The 15,904-nt window shown below is 48.6% G+C and overlaps 1 protein-coding gene across 1 annotated transcript in view; it reads right to left on the reverse strand.

The window, feature by feature from the left end:
• HYDIN (HYDIN, axonemal central pair apparatus protein) overlaps positions 1-15,904 on the reverse strand; it is a 140,540-nt gene that overhangs the window by 79,241 nt on the left and 45,395 nt on the right. Inside the window, 5 exon segments of the mRNA XM_026856977.1 lie at positions 3,030-3,277; positions 5,690-5,808; positions 10,221-10,251; positions 10,253-10,321; positions 10,494-10,533. Of these exon segments, the coding sequence (XP_026712778.1) occupies positions 3,030-3,277; positions 5,690-5,808; positions 10,221-10,251; positions 10,253-10,321; positions 10,494-10,533 (507 nt within the window).

The raw sequence follows: 15,904 nt of genomic DNA on the forward strand, positions 1-15,904 counted from the left end.
GAAAACTACCTCCAAACCAGCCACGACTGGGGATGACACTGGGAAACTGCCAAGGATGAGCCTTGCCAGTCAAGTGGGGAAATGACCACCACTTGTGCTGAGTGCACTGTATCTGTGCTCAAGGAAGTTAAACCGGAATGACTGCCCAGAAGGATCAGGCAAGGAGCCAACCCAGAGCTCTGTGCACCACAGCTCATAACAGTACAGCTTGCAAGAGAATGGGGGAAAAGGCAGTGGTTTTGGCAACAACTCTTTTACAGTAGCATTAAGTAATGCACATGAGAAGGGAGATCAGGGTCCTGGCAGAGCAGGAAGGATAACACAAGGTGGGAGATGAACTCCTTGAACTCTCATCCCTATTCTTTCCTTTACAGCCAGCTCACCTCCATTCAAAAGAAATGGGACCTTTTTTCCATGGAGGATGAAATCCCGTGCACAAAACCTCCTGAAGAGGGAGGCTCAGCTTGACCTAGTGGGTGGACATCTCAAAGGCATTTGAAAACAAACAGCTTGAGTTGTGGGGCTGGAGAGGGATCCTTGAAAAAGGCAAGACAGAGCTCGAGGAGGCAGATGCCATCTCAAGGAGGAGAGGACTGCAGTGGGAATTGCTGCTGAGGGACAGCTGCATGGGAGCAGGCGGGTGTGCTGGGGTGCCATCAGATGGGCTGCACAGGAGCCACCATCCAGCGAGGAGGAGTGCAAGGACGGGGAAGAAATAAAGAAAAAAAGACCAGCAGTCCATTTTCACTGAGACAGAAAGTCTGCACTGAGCCCAGCAGGGTACAGGCTGAACAGGGCAGAGAGTGGTCACAGAGAAGGGGAGTGCGTGCTGGGCACTGGGAGCCAGGGCATCACTGAGGAAAAAAGGACCACTTCATCTGGCTGTGGGGAAGCCAAGACACAACCGTCCCTCTGACAGCTCCTTCCTTCCTTCCCCAGGAGCAAGACCACTGCAGGGCAGAGGCAGCGGGCACTGTCCAAGCAGTACTGTATTCTACCTGTGGTAAGTGCAGCCTTACCAGCAAAACCTGCCCTTGCTCAAGGAGAAAGCTGCTTATGCAATAACACCCCGTGACCAATTTGGGGGAGGGACAGAGGAGAATAAATTATTTGATTGTGAAATGTTCCCTCTTGATTTCCAAAAAAAGCAGCACTTTCCCTCCAAACACAAAGCAAACATAATTGTTTCTCTACAGAGGTCAACAGACCTACTCACCACTCTTCTCTTGCGAAGTAATAACCTTTTTGTTCTTTTTTATCCATTTCCCTCACCTTACTGGTAAAATCAGCTGCAGATTCCTTTCATTGTTTTACTACCTTGATCTAGTGCCTCCCAGCAACAGCAGCCCAGGAGGCTGGTTGCCGAAGAGGCACAGCCAGCCCCACAGTTCCAGAGCACCCAGCACCAGCTTTCCTGCCTACACCATGTTATCCCACCAACCAATGTTTAAGACCAGCTGGGATAAGTTTGCATGCTGCTGTGGTCCTGACAAGTGAGCTTTGCCTCTCCTATCATCAGCATTTTTTCCTCCCTTCTCCCCTTTGCTTGGTGAGGATTATCTTTTGCTGTGGCACCAGCCCACGGGATGGTGCCCAAGTCTGTGTGACAGAACTTGCTGCAGAGCTCCCCATCTCCTGCATCAGCACTTTTTTGGCTGCAGAAAGGAGGTACCATAGCACAAGAGCCGGGAGGACAGCTTGTCCCAACACATTAGCATGAGAGATGATGCTGAGGCTGCTGCTACCCATTTGGGATGGATTATTAACAGAGGAAATTAAAAACACTTGCTTCTGACTGCAGTCACTCAGGCTGGCCCATCTCCAAAGCCCTGCTGGCCTTGCTGTGTGTTCAGGGGGGGGTGGCCCAGATGAGCTACCGCCCAAAGCTGATGCCATCCCACTGTCTGCCATGGCTCAAGGGGGAGTGAGCTACCTGTAGGAAGGAGTCACTCCAGCTCCTGGGTACCCGGACTGGGCAGCAGACATCTCCACACCTTTCCTGAATAGCCTCACTCAAACTGTTTACCAGCATGGGTAGTCACTTAAAGCTCTGGGGGCCCTCACAGAGATGTGTGAGAACCTGCTGCTGCCAAATTCTGTGCAAACAGCATCCTGGAAAGTCACAGAGCCACCCACCCCAACCATGAAAGCAAAGCTGCTTCCCAGAGGAACCCAAGACTTTGAAAGTTAAACTGGGTATTGAGAGCATAAGAGGCATGGTCACCAAGGCCAGCAGGTCAAGGGAGGCGATCCTGCCCCTCTACTCTGCTCTGATGAGACCCCCCCTGCAGTGCTGTGTCCAGCTCTGGGGTCCTCAGCACAAGAAGGACATGGGCCTGCTGGAGTGGATCCAGAGGAGGGACACAAAAATAGTAAGAGGGATGAAACACCTTCCCTGTGAGGGCAGGCTGAGAGAGTTGGGGTTGTACAGTCTGGAGAAAAGAAAGCTCCAGGGAGATCTTATCATGGCCTTTCAGTACTTCAGGGGGGCTTGTAAGAAAGATGGGGACAGACTTCTTAGTAGAGCCTGTTGTGATAGGACAAGGAGTGATGGTTTTAAACTAAAAAGAGGGCAGATTCAGACTAGATACAGGGAAGAAATTTTTTATGATAAGGGTGATGGAACACTGAAGCAGGTTGCCCAGATCGGTGGTAGATGCCCCATCCCTGGAAACATTAAAGGTCAGGGTGGACGGGGCTCTGAGCAATCAGATTGAGTTGAAGATGTCCCTGCCCGCTGCAGGGGGGTTGGACCAAATGACCTTTAAAGGTCCTGCCAACCCAAACCATTCTACGATTTCCTCTTGCAGACAATTACACTTCATTTGCTGCTGCAACTGCAAGGTTCAAACTGGAATCAAGATTAAAAAGCCCTGGCTCTTAATGTGGGGATGCTAGGATCCAAGCCAAGACTAAGACCTTAGACAACACCTTTTTTTCTCTGTTTCATCCTAAAATGAGGTAGGTGGGAGATGATTGCCCAGACATAGCTACAGATATGCCCACCAAGCTCCTATAACCCTCCTCACCTAATAGTCAAGGTCACAGGCTCAGGGGATCCATTCACACTGAACCTGAATTCTTCTGTGAACTCCCCCAGGATGGTGGGACTGAAGGAAATTCAGATGACTTGGAGCCCATCTGGCAAAATTATGCCCTTCTGGGGGAGGAAAGTGAAGCAGGAGCCCAGAGCTGTAGCTGGGGGGGAGCCCAGAGCTGTAGCTGGGGGGACCAAGTCAAAGACAGCATCGATGGCTCCTTTGCTGAACAGAACCACCTACAGCAGCAAGAAAGCAAAGTGCAAGTACATAAGGAATCTTCCTTTCTTACAGAAGGCTGATTCGTTTTCTGATTAACCAGTTAACGTTTGTAAAAAGCAGAAGAGGCTGTGTGCTGTTACTTGGCAGAAGCCAAAGAAAATACAACAGGACAAGTTCTGCCTTTGGGTTTTTCATGCAAAGCAGTGACAGCTTCATAGAAACAGAGTCACTCAGTGTGCTGGTTTAAGCCTTGCCGGGATCAGAGAGCACGTTGCCGTTGCCCCTCCCCCACCCGCACCGGTTGGGCTGGAAGTTAGACACAGACCCCGGCTAAAATAACAAGAAATTTAATACAACAGAGTGATAGAACAATCAACAACAACAGTATCAATGGTAACAACAATAAACAGCAATAACAATGAACAAGACAAAACGATATAGAGAGAAATACCGCTAGCTGGTTTACGGAAAGAAAGGTTCCCCACCGAGCCCACCAAAGAGCAAGAAAAAGGTTCCGCCCCTGGACCTGACGTCAGCATGGTATGAATAACCCGGCTGGAGATCCCTTCCCTCTCCCTCTCTGCTGGGGAAAACTTGACTCTATCCTAGCTGAACCAGGACACTCAGGGTTTATTCCACTGACACAGAGCAGCCCACTACAACTTGCAGTGTAGAGGAGCTGCTCAGCATCACCAGGTTGATTCAGAGCAACAAAGGGCAGTTGCAGCATTACTAGTGAATCATCACACAACCAATCCTGCTTCCAACGAGTCCAATCCTGCCAAGGGCAGAACATGTTCAGCTTCCATTGCAGTCAACAAGTTTACTGAACGTAGGAGACACCTCAGAACAGCACTAGAACCAACTTCAGAAGCACTCCCCAACTCTGCTACGGTATGTAATTTAGGTTGTTCTTTAATGGGATACTTTCTTAGTTTTGCTCACACGTGTCAGGAAAGGATGAGTGTGCAGTGCACAGCAGCTCCATCTATGCCAAAGAATTTATCTTTCCTAAATATTCACAGCCACCATCTAAGGCTTTACCATTATCAGAATAAACTGCAAATTTAGAACTAAGCCATATTTGTCGAACACTCAAGAAATCTATTGCCTCAAACAAGTGACACAATCCCACAGCACTTGTTGAGATTCAGCTCTTTTCATGTTGGGTGAGAAATGCCCACAGCTGTTGCGAGTACCAGCACGCTGTCAATCACCAACAAACCCACCCAAAGCAAAGCTGTAAAGGTTCTGATTGTTGCAGGGTGAAATCCTGCCATTTCCATGGACTTAACTACTCATCTTGGATTTCTTTTTCCTAATTTTTGTCCTTGCAAAACCTGTTAGAAAAACTGAGACAGAAGCAGAGAGATGTCCCTTATTTTTTAATTTTCCAGCTGCTGTTGAAAATATTCATGTATGCAAACTCTGCAAAGGTAACCTGAAAACTGCTCTCTCCTCTCATGTCTTTTACACCTCAGCTACAAATTGCACTTAAGGATCCAACACTGAGCTGAGGTTTACCTCCAGCCTAGCTGCTTAGTACAGCACTAACGGTATCATCTACTTAGTCACATTTTCTCAAGTAATGAAAATAATAAATTGAAAGAGAAAGAATCAATAAAGTATCACCATTAAAAATGCAAAGAGAGCACAATATTTTGGTAAGAAAACACCTTAATGTGTCCTTCCCTGCCACAGCCAAGCTTTTGAAAGTGTCTGGCATGATGTATTGCCTCATTTTCTACCTCTTTCAGTTGCTCTATCTTATTTTTTTTTGCAGAAGACTTGACACCATTGGCAGGGGGAGGCAAATATGTAGAAAGTTCTTTCACTTCATCTCCAGAAATGCTTTGTTCTTCATAGAGATGCAGCAAATCTGAAGAGTGGTGAGGGACTGGTCAGCAAGGGAAAGCACTCCCAATTTCACTGCAAGACCCAGCGCAGAGCCAGAGGCTGGACAGGCTTTCCTCCAGCTCCCAGGAAACCAGCAGGATGCACTTAACCAAAAACTTTGCAATGGACTGGATTTCAAACACAGCAAATTTGTTCCAGCTGCTTTTTAACAGCCTGAGTACAAAGGTGCATTACATCTAGGGCTGAAACAGAAGCCTCTGAATATTTATCTTTTTGACCCAGTGTTGCTTTCATGTGTCAAGGGGGTATTATTTCACATGAAGCCTCCCAGCTGATCTCCAAGGAAGGTTGCCAAAAAGCAGGGATTAAGGCTTCACAAACAACATATGCACCTTTCATATCCCATCAAAAGTATCCAGATTCTGTGAAACCCCCCAGATTTGACTAGCATGTCAAATATTACCTGCTCACAATTACCCAAGTTCCCAGAAATTCCACAGATCCACAAGGCTCACTGCTGCCCTGGGAGCCATCAGGATCCCCCCCAGGCCCTCAGAATCCCAACTGCTCACCTCATAACTGTAGTCTGATCCAACAAAAACCTTCCCGATGTCCAGCTGCTCACAGCTGAAGCGAAGCCGAGGCCCTATGCCTTCCCCTTTGATGCGCAGGGGAAGCCCGGTCTCATGGCCTGGGCAGAGATTTCAGCTTCAGTACAGTAATTCCCTCTGTTATCCTGGATTGCCCAGGCTGCCTCAGTGCGACTTCCTAACTCTGGGCTGGATGGGACCAGCTCTAGGTGCTCCAGCAGGAGATACAGGACCCTTCTCTTTGCTCAGGAGATATGCCTTGGGGCTGGCTTCTAATTTCTAACTAACCCCTTGGGCTGGTTTCTCATTTAGCCATCAGTTTGCACCCTGAAAAAGTGATGCTGATCTTAAAACACAATCTCTGAATTTCTTCCCATGTGCTTAGATGAGCTCTGAAATCCTTTCAGTGAAGGCACAAAGCTTATGAAACAGAACTGAGGATGAAAATATGCCATCTGTACTGATGCAATCGGAGACAACAGCACAGGAGCTGAGAAGTACGAGCCCTGGCAAGGCAAATCTCCCTGCTATGCACATCTGAGTGCTGCCTAGAGCAGGCAGAGCATCTCAGCCACTGCTCGTGCCTGACAGAGCTCTGTGCCCAGGGCTACAGGGCACACTTCCTGCAGCGGCACCCAAATGAGACAGCGAGCAGCACTCACCTGTGCCCACCGTGATACCGAGAGCTCAGCTTTGTAAAGACACCTTACCTGAAGCAAGCTGAACAGTTATGAAAAACCTCACTACTGAGGTCAAAGAAGCCATAAATATATTGCTAATACACACAGCCCTTGCTGCAAAGGAACTGAGACTGCAGGTCTTATAGCTAAACTCTAAGGGGATCATTTACTTCCATAAGCCTGCTAAGATGACATAGTATGGGATCTTTCAGTCTGAAGGCTGTTCCGAACCACTGCAGCAGCCTCAAGTGCCCGAATCCTGGTTCCAATCTCAGCTTGGGTCTCCCTGCCATCCCGTCCTACTCCGCACAGAAAGTGAGTAGCACAAGGATGAAAAGAAAGGCCCAGAGGTTGTATCTAACCTTCACTGTAGCTTTTATGCAAAAATATTCCTCTGTCCTTTTGTACGATGCTCACCATTAATTAAAGATTAGGGATTGAAGGTTGATTTTTTTTTTTTTTAATTCTGTTGCAAAATTACTTCCTATTGCAAAGGATAGCCCAGGTGGGACAACACAGTGACTAGATCACAACTCAAAAAAACTCTCCTGGAACAGCCTTTTCAATGACTGCTGACTTTTTGATCTTGCAACCATGGGATGAGGATGTTTGATAATGTCCAAAGCCAGAAAGGAAGAGTGAGGGAGCTTTTGAATTTAACATTTTAAAGTGGATCCAGCCAAAGCCCAGCTCACAGCAGAGATGAGAATTAGGTTGCACAGCTCAGGCATTAATTGGAGAGCCATTTCTATTTTATAGACAAAAGAGGCAGTATTGGGTGCTCACTGTCAAGAAATTTCTCTCCCTTGAATCACGTGTGGCTTAATTTTCTTTAAAAACTCCAGGTCTAAACCATCAAAGTTCTTAGGAAATGGTAAAGATTTCCAAGTGACAAGCTTTTGTCCACGATTATGCTGAGAAACACATCCCATGGCCACTGCAGTCAAAACATTAGTGGCAGCTCTTCCCCTTCTGCAGTATGTCCTCATCCTCTCCAGGTCATCTCTGGAAACCATTCTTTCTTCTAACCCTACGCTGAACTTGAAACTTCAGGAAATCCCAGAAAAGTTGCTCTTTTGCCTTTCGAGGTGAACCGCAGAGCAGGTTTTTTCCCAAAGGAGGAGAAGCAGACTAAACTGCAGGCAGCATTCAGGAGAGCTGAGAAGGAAAAAGAGAGTATGTCCTCCTGTTTGCTGGGAGCTGGGGCTTCCAGGAGCATCCAGCCTTTGCCCAAGGCCTGGCTACAGCTGGGCTGTGGCCCTGTGATGCTCCCACTGTAACATGTCCCAGAGCACACAGGCCAAGGGCATGGAGGGGCTACAGCCTCCTTGTCCTCAGCCCCAAATCCACACCTGGTGCTGTGGAGCGAGAAACGGGACGTCTGTAGGAAAATGCAGTAGCATGTCACACAGGGTGTGCAGTTCGGCACTGCTGCCTTGCTTTCAAATACATAGGGGTGTAGGTGGCCCAACAGCACGGGGCTTTTCTGCCAAAGTCTTTAACTTCTGCTGCTTTCTGACACTCAGTTCCTTGTTCACAGAACATCCCCATCCTTTGTGACTGGTTTTGAATACAGTTCCCATCTCGTCATGTCAATAAACAGTTTTACATGATGCAAGACAGTTCTGTCACGAGGTAAGGGAGTGATCATCACGTGGGATTTTGCTTCTCCCTGCAAGACGACCCTGGCTTAAGAAAGGGTTTTGCAAGGTGTAACCCAGTACAGTTCTGTGTGCAGACAAACCTAAAACTTAATTTTACGTGTCAGAGCCCCCCAGCACATGCTTCCTTCCAGGACTCGAGAGCCACAGCTTTATTTGCATGAATAACTAAGAAAGTTCATTTTGAGATTAAATATTTGCTGAGGGCAAATTTCAAACCACTTCTTAACTCCCAGCTTGGCAAGTTGCACAGTGCCGATTACTTCTGTAAAACACCTGATCCAGAAGCATCTGCTAAGCAATTTTTTGCAGGTGCTTCCATAAAAGTGGGGGCAGGCAAAGCCCCTTTCCTTTTTGCACCTGCAAAAAAAAGTGGGGCATGAGATCCAGCTGCACAACTCATGGGGCTGCACTGGAGCAAAGCTTCCAAGTGTTCCCAGAAGGGGCACACACCGTCTGCAAACGATCCTCTAAAGGGATCTGTGACTGGCATGCAAATGCATGAGGAAGGCAGTCACGCTTCTTAGAGGAATCAAGAAGCAAAGTTAATTGACTCCCTAGTTAAAGATCATCGTTTTCTTCTTTAAACTCTTCTTGCACTCAGGGGCCTTGACTCTGGGATGGTTTCCACACTGATAATAGAGCAGATGAGCTCTGGTTTGTAAGGGAGGGGGCTAGGTGCATCATTTAAATTACCTCCTTGAGGTCCTCTTCCAAGAAGCCACTGGAAGAGTTAAGTTCTCCCGAGTGTCCATCGGGATCTTTTCAAGAGCAGGCTTCTCTTTCTAAACACAGATCATTTGACCAGCTCTGTTTCCTAGAACTCCCAGACCAACTCAAGGGTTGCATCCAAATAGGTTTCCTGTCTCCCTGCAACAAAAACGCTCTCCTGGCACAACCCCTGGAGACACTTGCAGCAAAATGATGGACACTCCCATCACCAGAGCAAAAATCCCAAAGCCAGGAGCACAGCACTGAGCGAGGAATCCCTCAGGAGCAACTTTTTAAATCAATGCTTTCCTTCCACAGCTCTAGCAACTGCAGCTGGCAGGCAGGAAGACTGTTTACACAAGCCCTGGGTAATGACTGTAGGTGGCATTTGCCAAGTAAACCCTGTGCAATTACAGTATAAATAAAAAGCTGTTTCATGACATTCGTATCCTTCAGCGCAGAGCAGTAAGGAAAGCAACAAAGCAGCTGGGTTAGTGACTTCGGCACACTCCAGAACAGGCGCCTGGCTGCTGGGGGACTATGGGCCTCACACCTCTTCCTCTTATATGGGGAAAAACCATGATGTTCCCTTTATGGAAGCCTGACAGCACTCTCTAGTCTTGAAAAACACCTTAAGTAGCACCGTGCAGAGATGGAGGAAGGATGAGATCACCCGAACCCTGCAGCCTGCTGCAGGCACTCCCTGCCCCGTGCTAGCACAGCAAAGCCATCACCTCTCCCAGGGCAGAGATGGTGCCGCTCAGGTGCGCCAGAGACAACTGCTGCCAGCAAAAGACGAGATGGCACTTCTGTAAGACAGGATGAGCATAAAGCTTGCCTAGCAGACTGCTCGGACTCTGATTTCCAGGGAGGGTGCTCACCCTGCTAAGCACAGCAAGCCCTGAGCAACGTACCCAGAGGCACCACAGACTCAGAACCACAAGGTGACAATTCCCACGTGCTGGCCAGAGGTGGTCCTTCTGCAGACAGCAGGGCTCAGCCACCCAAGGTCTGGCAGTGTCAGGATAGCGAGAGGGGATCCAGGGTCTGGAAGCAGCTCCTACTGCCTCAGGAGTCTGATGACGCATCTGTGTAATTGACTCCTCTTGGAGAAAATTGGTCTATAGGGACTTGGTGCTCGTCCGCTGAAGCTATTTAGCTCTGTAGCTCTTTGGCCTCTACAGACACCTTGCAGCAGAGCAAATGCTGGCAAACCTACAACATGAAAACTTATCCCTTCACTGCCTTGGTTGTTCTGGTATCAATGATCCAAGCTTGTAGCCACACACCCTGAGGGCTGGCCTTGGACAGGAGACCACCTGGAAACCACAGGGGCAGTGGGCACATGCCAGCACCCTGCAGACCACTGACCCTTCCTAACAACTACACAAGAACCAAGTGGTCTGGAAGACTATTTGTGCCTTCACTGTGGGTAACAGAAGCAGGAGAATGGAGCTGTACCTGAGATGTCACAGTAGACTGACTGTTGATAAGACTCTGGCTTCTCAGGGTTTAAAGATCACATTAATTTCAGCTGAAGAATTTGGCCAGATATCTCCCTCCTAAAACAGAAGGAGACAGCAAACCATTTATCCTCAAACATTACCTTTCTTGTTTTCAACCACAGCCCTGTAGCCTTTATTTAGAGCACCAATGAAAAGTGCGGAGCAAACACTTACCAACAAAATTTGTAAGAGAGTTTAGAAGCAGCTGCAAAAAACCTAAGTCCATTACCTTTACTGGCACCTGGTAGAGGCATTTTGTTAAACTAGGACTATAATGAAGAAAACAAGCTGGCTCACACTCCAGTGAATCAAGTAAGATTTCTTCAGAGGTACCAGCCAGTTTAAGGAAAAGGTACCTGTCTCCTCCAAACCTTCCCACATACCCATGTAGCACTATGGCTACATGAGCACTTTTACTCAGATCAGGAGAGATTTAGCAAATCAAATAGAATTTTCCATTCTTAGTTACAAAGGTGCTGCCTCTTACATCCTTCAGCTGCGCATGCACGTAAGTATTTAACGTACTCTGGTGAGTGGGGCACTCAGCACCAAGCAGAGCGAGCCCTCCTGCCTGGGGATGAAAGAACAGGCTCCTGCCCACTGGCGGCTGCTCTGCCCCAAGCCGTGAGCAGCCAGCCAGCACGCAGGCTCCTCCAGCTCATGTATGATCTGGTAAAGGAGTCGAGAGACAGATGCACCCTGTTTCTCTCTGCAAGGTGCACACACTCCTGTTTCCCTGAACTCAGGCGCAGACAAGAAGAGAGAGGATTTGCTTACAGCTCCACACCTCTTTCAACCAACAGGCTCTTTCCCATGTTGTGCTCTTGCTCAGGGATTTAAGTCTGGGCCATGCTACCAGTGTGTCTGCAACTCTCTGCTGCTTCCTCGAGGTCTTCTCTCTCTGGTTCTCACCCAAAGAGTCCTGGCACTGGCGCTCAGTCCCAGGGAGCCTCGTTGCACGTTTTTGGAGGCATGCCTGGTTTCTAAAGGCTCTCACTTCTTGCAATGGGTTTAAACAAAGACATCAATTACACCCCCCTGAACCCCTAGCATTACAAATTTTTCTTTGTGTATTTGTTGACATAAATATAGGCACCTCTGACAACTATAATAATACTCTATAATGAATGAAAAATTCAGCTTATAGAAGACAGAAAGAACAGAGTTATTTTTCTATCGACGAAGTGAGGCTTTGATTCTGCTTGCTGCTGGGTATCCTCACTACTCTGCCCAGAAGAGCCTTGAACTGAGTGGAGCCTCTGGCACTCCTGCAGCATAAATATTAAATAACTATAATACTTCCCATCGACTTAGCCCTTATAGCTCAAAGGGCAGCCCCCACAAAAATTAAAGAGCTATGACATGGTGAGTTATTGGACTGCGGCTGCAATTAATTCCCTAATGCACAGCCTGCTCAGAGTCAACAGAACAGAGAGAAGAACAGGTAGAGAAAACTGTTGCAAAACCCAATAAACCAATAATAGGAAAAGGCAAGTGTGAAAGAATAAAGTCACTTGGATTCTTCTCAAAACCTAGAGCAAACACATTTGCCAGATCAAATGTACTTCGTGTTTCTATCCAGCAAGCAATGGGATGGAGCCTTGATGCATCACAACACACGTGCTTGAGGAAGCAAACCAGGGACATTGACCCGCAACCCCCAGGCAGCGTGCCAGACACCAGACCCTTCGGCTCTCATAGGGATGCTGCACAGACTCACAAGCACCCGGAGAGTTATCTTGGATTGACAGGAATAAAAGCGTTTGGGTGTGCTGAACAACATGAGCTCTGCTATGACACCTGGAGCTTCCCTAAGCCGAGCCACTGAGAAGAAACACTCCGATGACAGATTTCCCTAGCTTGGCTAATTAGAGTCTAAAAACTCACCGGTGCCCATCACCCAGCTGCTTGCTGTGTGTTCAGCAGACTGAATTCAGTGGTCTCACCCTGGGCAGACCGTCCCTGGTGAGGGGCAGCTGCTTGCCTTTGCTCCGAGCCCCACAGCTGTAGCTGAGCACACAGCTCACTCAGCCGCATTCTGCGCTCCTCCTCAAAGGGTGCAGCATGGGCTGAGCTGCCCAGCGGTGCCGTTTGATCCTCCAGCTGCTGTGCTCCTCTGCCCTGAGAGCTGCAGACAGACCCCATTCAGTTCCTGCATGGCAAACGATGCCTCGCCAGGCTTACCAGCACCATCAGCTACACAAACACTCCCTGCTGAGATGTTGAGAGCAGTGGTCATGCTCCAGGTCTTCATTTTACACAGGGGTGTAAAACAGGGGAGGAGAGCACATCCTGAGCCTTAAAACCAAAACACAGCAGGGCAGTGAAAGGGAGGGAAGTTCAGCAACCCATGGGAATGAAAAAGCCCCATTTCAGAACGGCCACCCAGATCACTCCATTCACTCTGTAGAGCCTCCACATGCCAGACAGCAAACTGGGGAGAAGGTATTTGAGAGAAATAGGACAGGACCAGCAAGGCCAAGGATGAAAACTGATGCCAGGATTTGACTGTAGTTCTGCCATCAGGCTTACGAGGGCTGTGCACAGCCGGATTACCAAGGGTAGGCAGCTTAGAGTTTGCGCTGGGTCAGACAGACAATGCCCACCATAAACCGAGCATCTGATTTGGTGGGACTGTGTTATTTCTTGCAAGACTTTGAGATCTATCTGAAAAATCAGTCAGAATTTACACCATGTCATCATTTACCACAACACTGCTCTACAACAGAGTTCATACGAACCAGAACAAGATCTCAGAGCCAAATCATTCCCAGGAAACTCAGAGAGCATCCTTCCTTCCACCAAGGCCAGAAAACAAACAACTTTGAGCCTAACACAGCGGTATGAGTCTTTCAGATTATCTATTTAACAAAGTACTGTTTTGCCACTGGCTTTTGCTGGACCACATGCCAATGGCATTCACTGGTCTATTTGACATGCCACAGTCAGATATATGCTGGCCCTCCAGCCACTTGGGGCAGTTTGGTTATATGACTCAGAGGTTGACAGAGGCAATATATCTTCTGTTAACAGAGGCGAGTGTAACACAATTCATAAGCAAAAATGAAACTAAGCAGGAAAGGAAGAAAATTAAAAAGAACTGTTGGCCTGATGAATATGTATCTGCTAACAACAGCACACTTTTCTAGCTGAGTGAGTTTAGCTGACTTTGGAATTCAATGAACTCCAAGGCCAGCACATCTGCAACAGAAATACAACCGACACGGTGATCCTACCCCACTGTTCTGGAGCACAGGAACAGCAATACATCACCGCAGCAGGGACAGGGACAGACTTGACAGGGCAGGGGACCTAGAAAGGTGGTGCAGAGCCAGAAGGCAGGGACAAGAGTGGGAGATCAGAAACAGTCAGTGCTTGACACTCGTGGCAGCTCCGTCTTGCTACGAGCTGCACCCACACCACCTGCCATGCTCTGGTCACTGTCCGGCTTTGGGTGAACAGGACTAGGATGGCAAACATTCCTGTTTCCCCACTAAGCTCTGGCAGCCAGCCAGACTGATCCTCTGCATGCCTGAGCTCCTAACGTGACTTGCACAGCAACGATCTCGACTGCAGGGGTGAACACACACAGGGAGGTGTTGTAACTACAGCAGGGAGGAGGTAATAGAGAATTCATGAAGAAACATTTCAGTAAGTTCCACTTCCCTGTTTTACAGCTCACAGAAATGGAGGCACATCAAGGCTTCCACCCACCACAGAGTCCATCCAGGCTTCTGTGGTACTTCCAGCGCTCCTCTCAGAACAGTGAAAACCTTCCAGGAGCTCCTCGGTGGCAAAGCAGCACTGTTAGCCCCAGCTTCTCCAAGGAGGTCCTGATGGACAGAAGGAATAAGGGCTGAATCTTCAAGGCCTGAATACCCAAGTGTTCAGGGCACTAAACACAGAGATGTGGGAGTATTCACAATTTTAAACTTTAGGGACCTAATTTGGGTCATCCACACAGAGCCTTGGGCTACAAAGCCAACATTCCCCTTGAATGCAGAAGCTGAACATCCCAGTTTCTCCACTGACCTGGGACACCTGAGTTCTGTGTCAAAGTGAGGATACCCCTCCTCCCCCAAGTAACCTAAAAAACCTTTGATAGTCCTCCCACCCCAACCATGGTGTACTACTCCCAGAAGTGCGAGGCTACATGCCATCTCCTAGTCCAGAGAGATGCCTCTGTACATGCCCAAGGCTCTCTGCAGACACTGAGTTGCATACCAAGATCTGCCTCATGGAGCAATCCCTTCCAACCTTTGGATTAACCTGGTTTGGGATTTGGGACAACAATGCCTACATTTATCCTGTCCTCAGGGGACAATTTCTCTTGCCACAAAACTGCCTTGTGCAAGCAAGTCTGCTTCAATATCCTTTCTCTCTCCACCCTGGGACCCGTCCCCATGAAGCCCGTGTCCCCAGCTAAGCCCTGTCCCCAGCAGCCCCTACACATCTAACAGGCAACAGGTAGCTGGACCCTGGCAGAGGCAGCAGTGACACCCTGCCTGCTGCTGGGTGCCAGGACTTGCGCCCAGCAGGACATCTCGGAGCAGCTCCTGGAGAGAAAACCATGCCTGCCTTCATCGTTGCAGAATACATTTGGAAAACAGCTCGCAAACAAAGGCAAGGCCCTGTCACCCCAGCCAGGACCCACTGTCCAAGGCTCCCTCTGCTTACAGGCGGGTGGCACAGAAGGCAAGAGAGCAGTATCACAGCTTTGCAACCTGCTCCAGCTGCCTGCTGCTCTTCACGTGGGGTATGAGACACTGCTCATGGCACAGAAAGCCCTAGTTGGCCTGGCCTTCTGCCACTCCCGCATCACCACTGCTGTCAGAAAGGGAACCAAAGCTGGGTCAGTGCCTGCGTGGTGTTTGTCTGACACTAGAATTTGATCTTGGCCCAAGATAATCCAAACTGAACATCAAAACAGTGAACTTCCACTGCACAAAAACCAGCTTCCGGGAGAACACGGCAAGTGTACCCCTCCAAACAGCGAGGGAGGGAAATGAGTCCCTGCAGCCATTATTCAGAGCAGCCAAGTGCCTGGTGAGACAATTTGCTCAACACTGCTGAGACCACAATGATTGCTGTGGTGTTGCTGGGATCTCTCTGTACAGTGCGTGAGGGAGCCTAAAGCTTTGAGCCAGTCTCATTTCTTCTTTTACAACCTAAACAGACGAGGCTGCAGCACACAAACACCCTTGCCAGGGATGGGTCTTGCCATGCTCCAGAAAGCCATTCAGTGATGCACCAAGACCCCGACAAGGGACATATCTCCATACATCTCAAGTGCCGCTGGAGCCCAAGGCACAGACAGATGAGACTCCTCTATGGCACCAGAGGAAACAAGCCTACAAACTAGTAATAAAACCCATCCTCTTCTATGGATCAGTACAGCCCTCTGGAACAATCCTAATGCAGCATTATTACTGGAGCCATGCACTCATATCCTCACTCCCAAGAAAACCTGCACCAGCAGTTAATAGACTCAAGTCTCTTGAGCTCCTGATACGAAATCACCATGCTGCAGGCTTCAGTGTATTTGGACACAAACTTTTGGCAGTAAGTCCACAGACAGCTTCCCTGTATTGTCAGTGAAGCTAGAAGCCAGAACATTTGACTCCAAAGGTGGAGGGCAAG

The sequence above is a fragment of the Athene cunicularia genome, assembly GCF_003259725.1.
Source record: "Athene cunicularia isolate RWA chromosome 11 unlocalized genomic scaffold, athCun1 chr11_part1, whole genome shotgun sequence".
Taxonomy (NCBI): domain Eukaryota; kingdom Metazoa; phylum Chordata; class Aves; order Strigiformes; family Strigidae; genus Athene; species Athene cunicularia.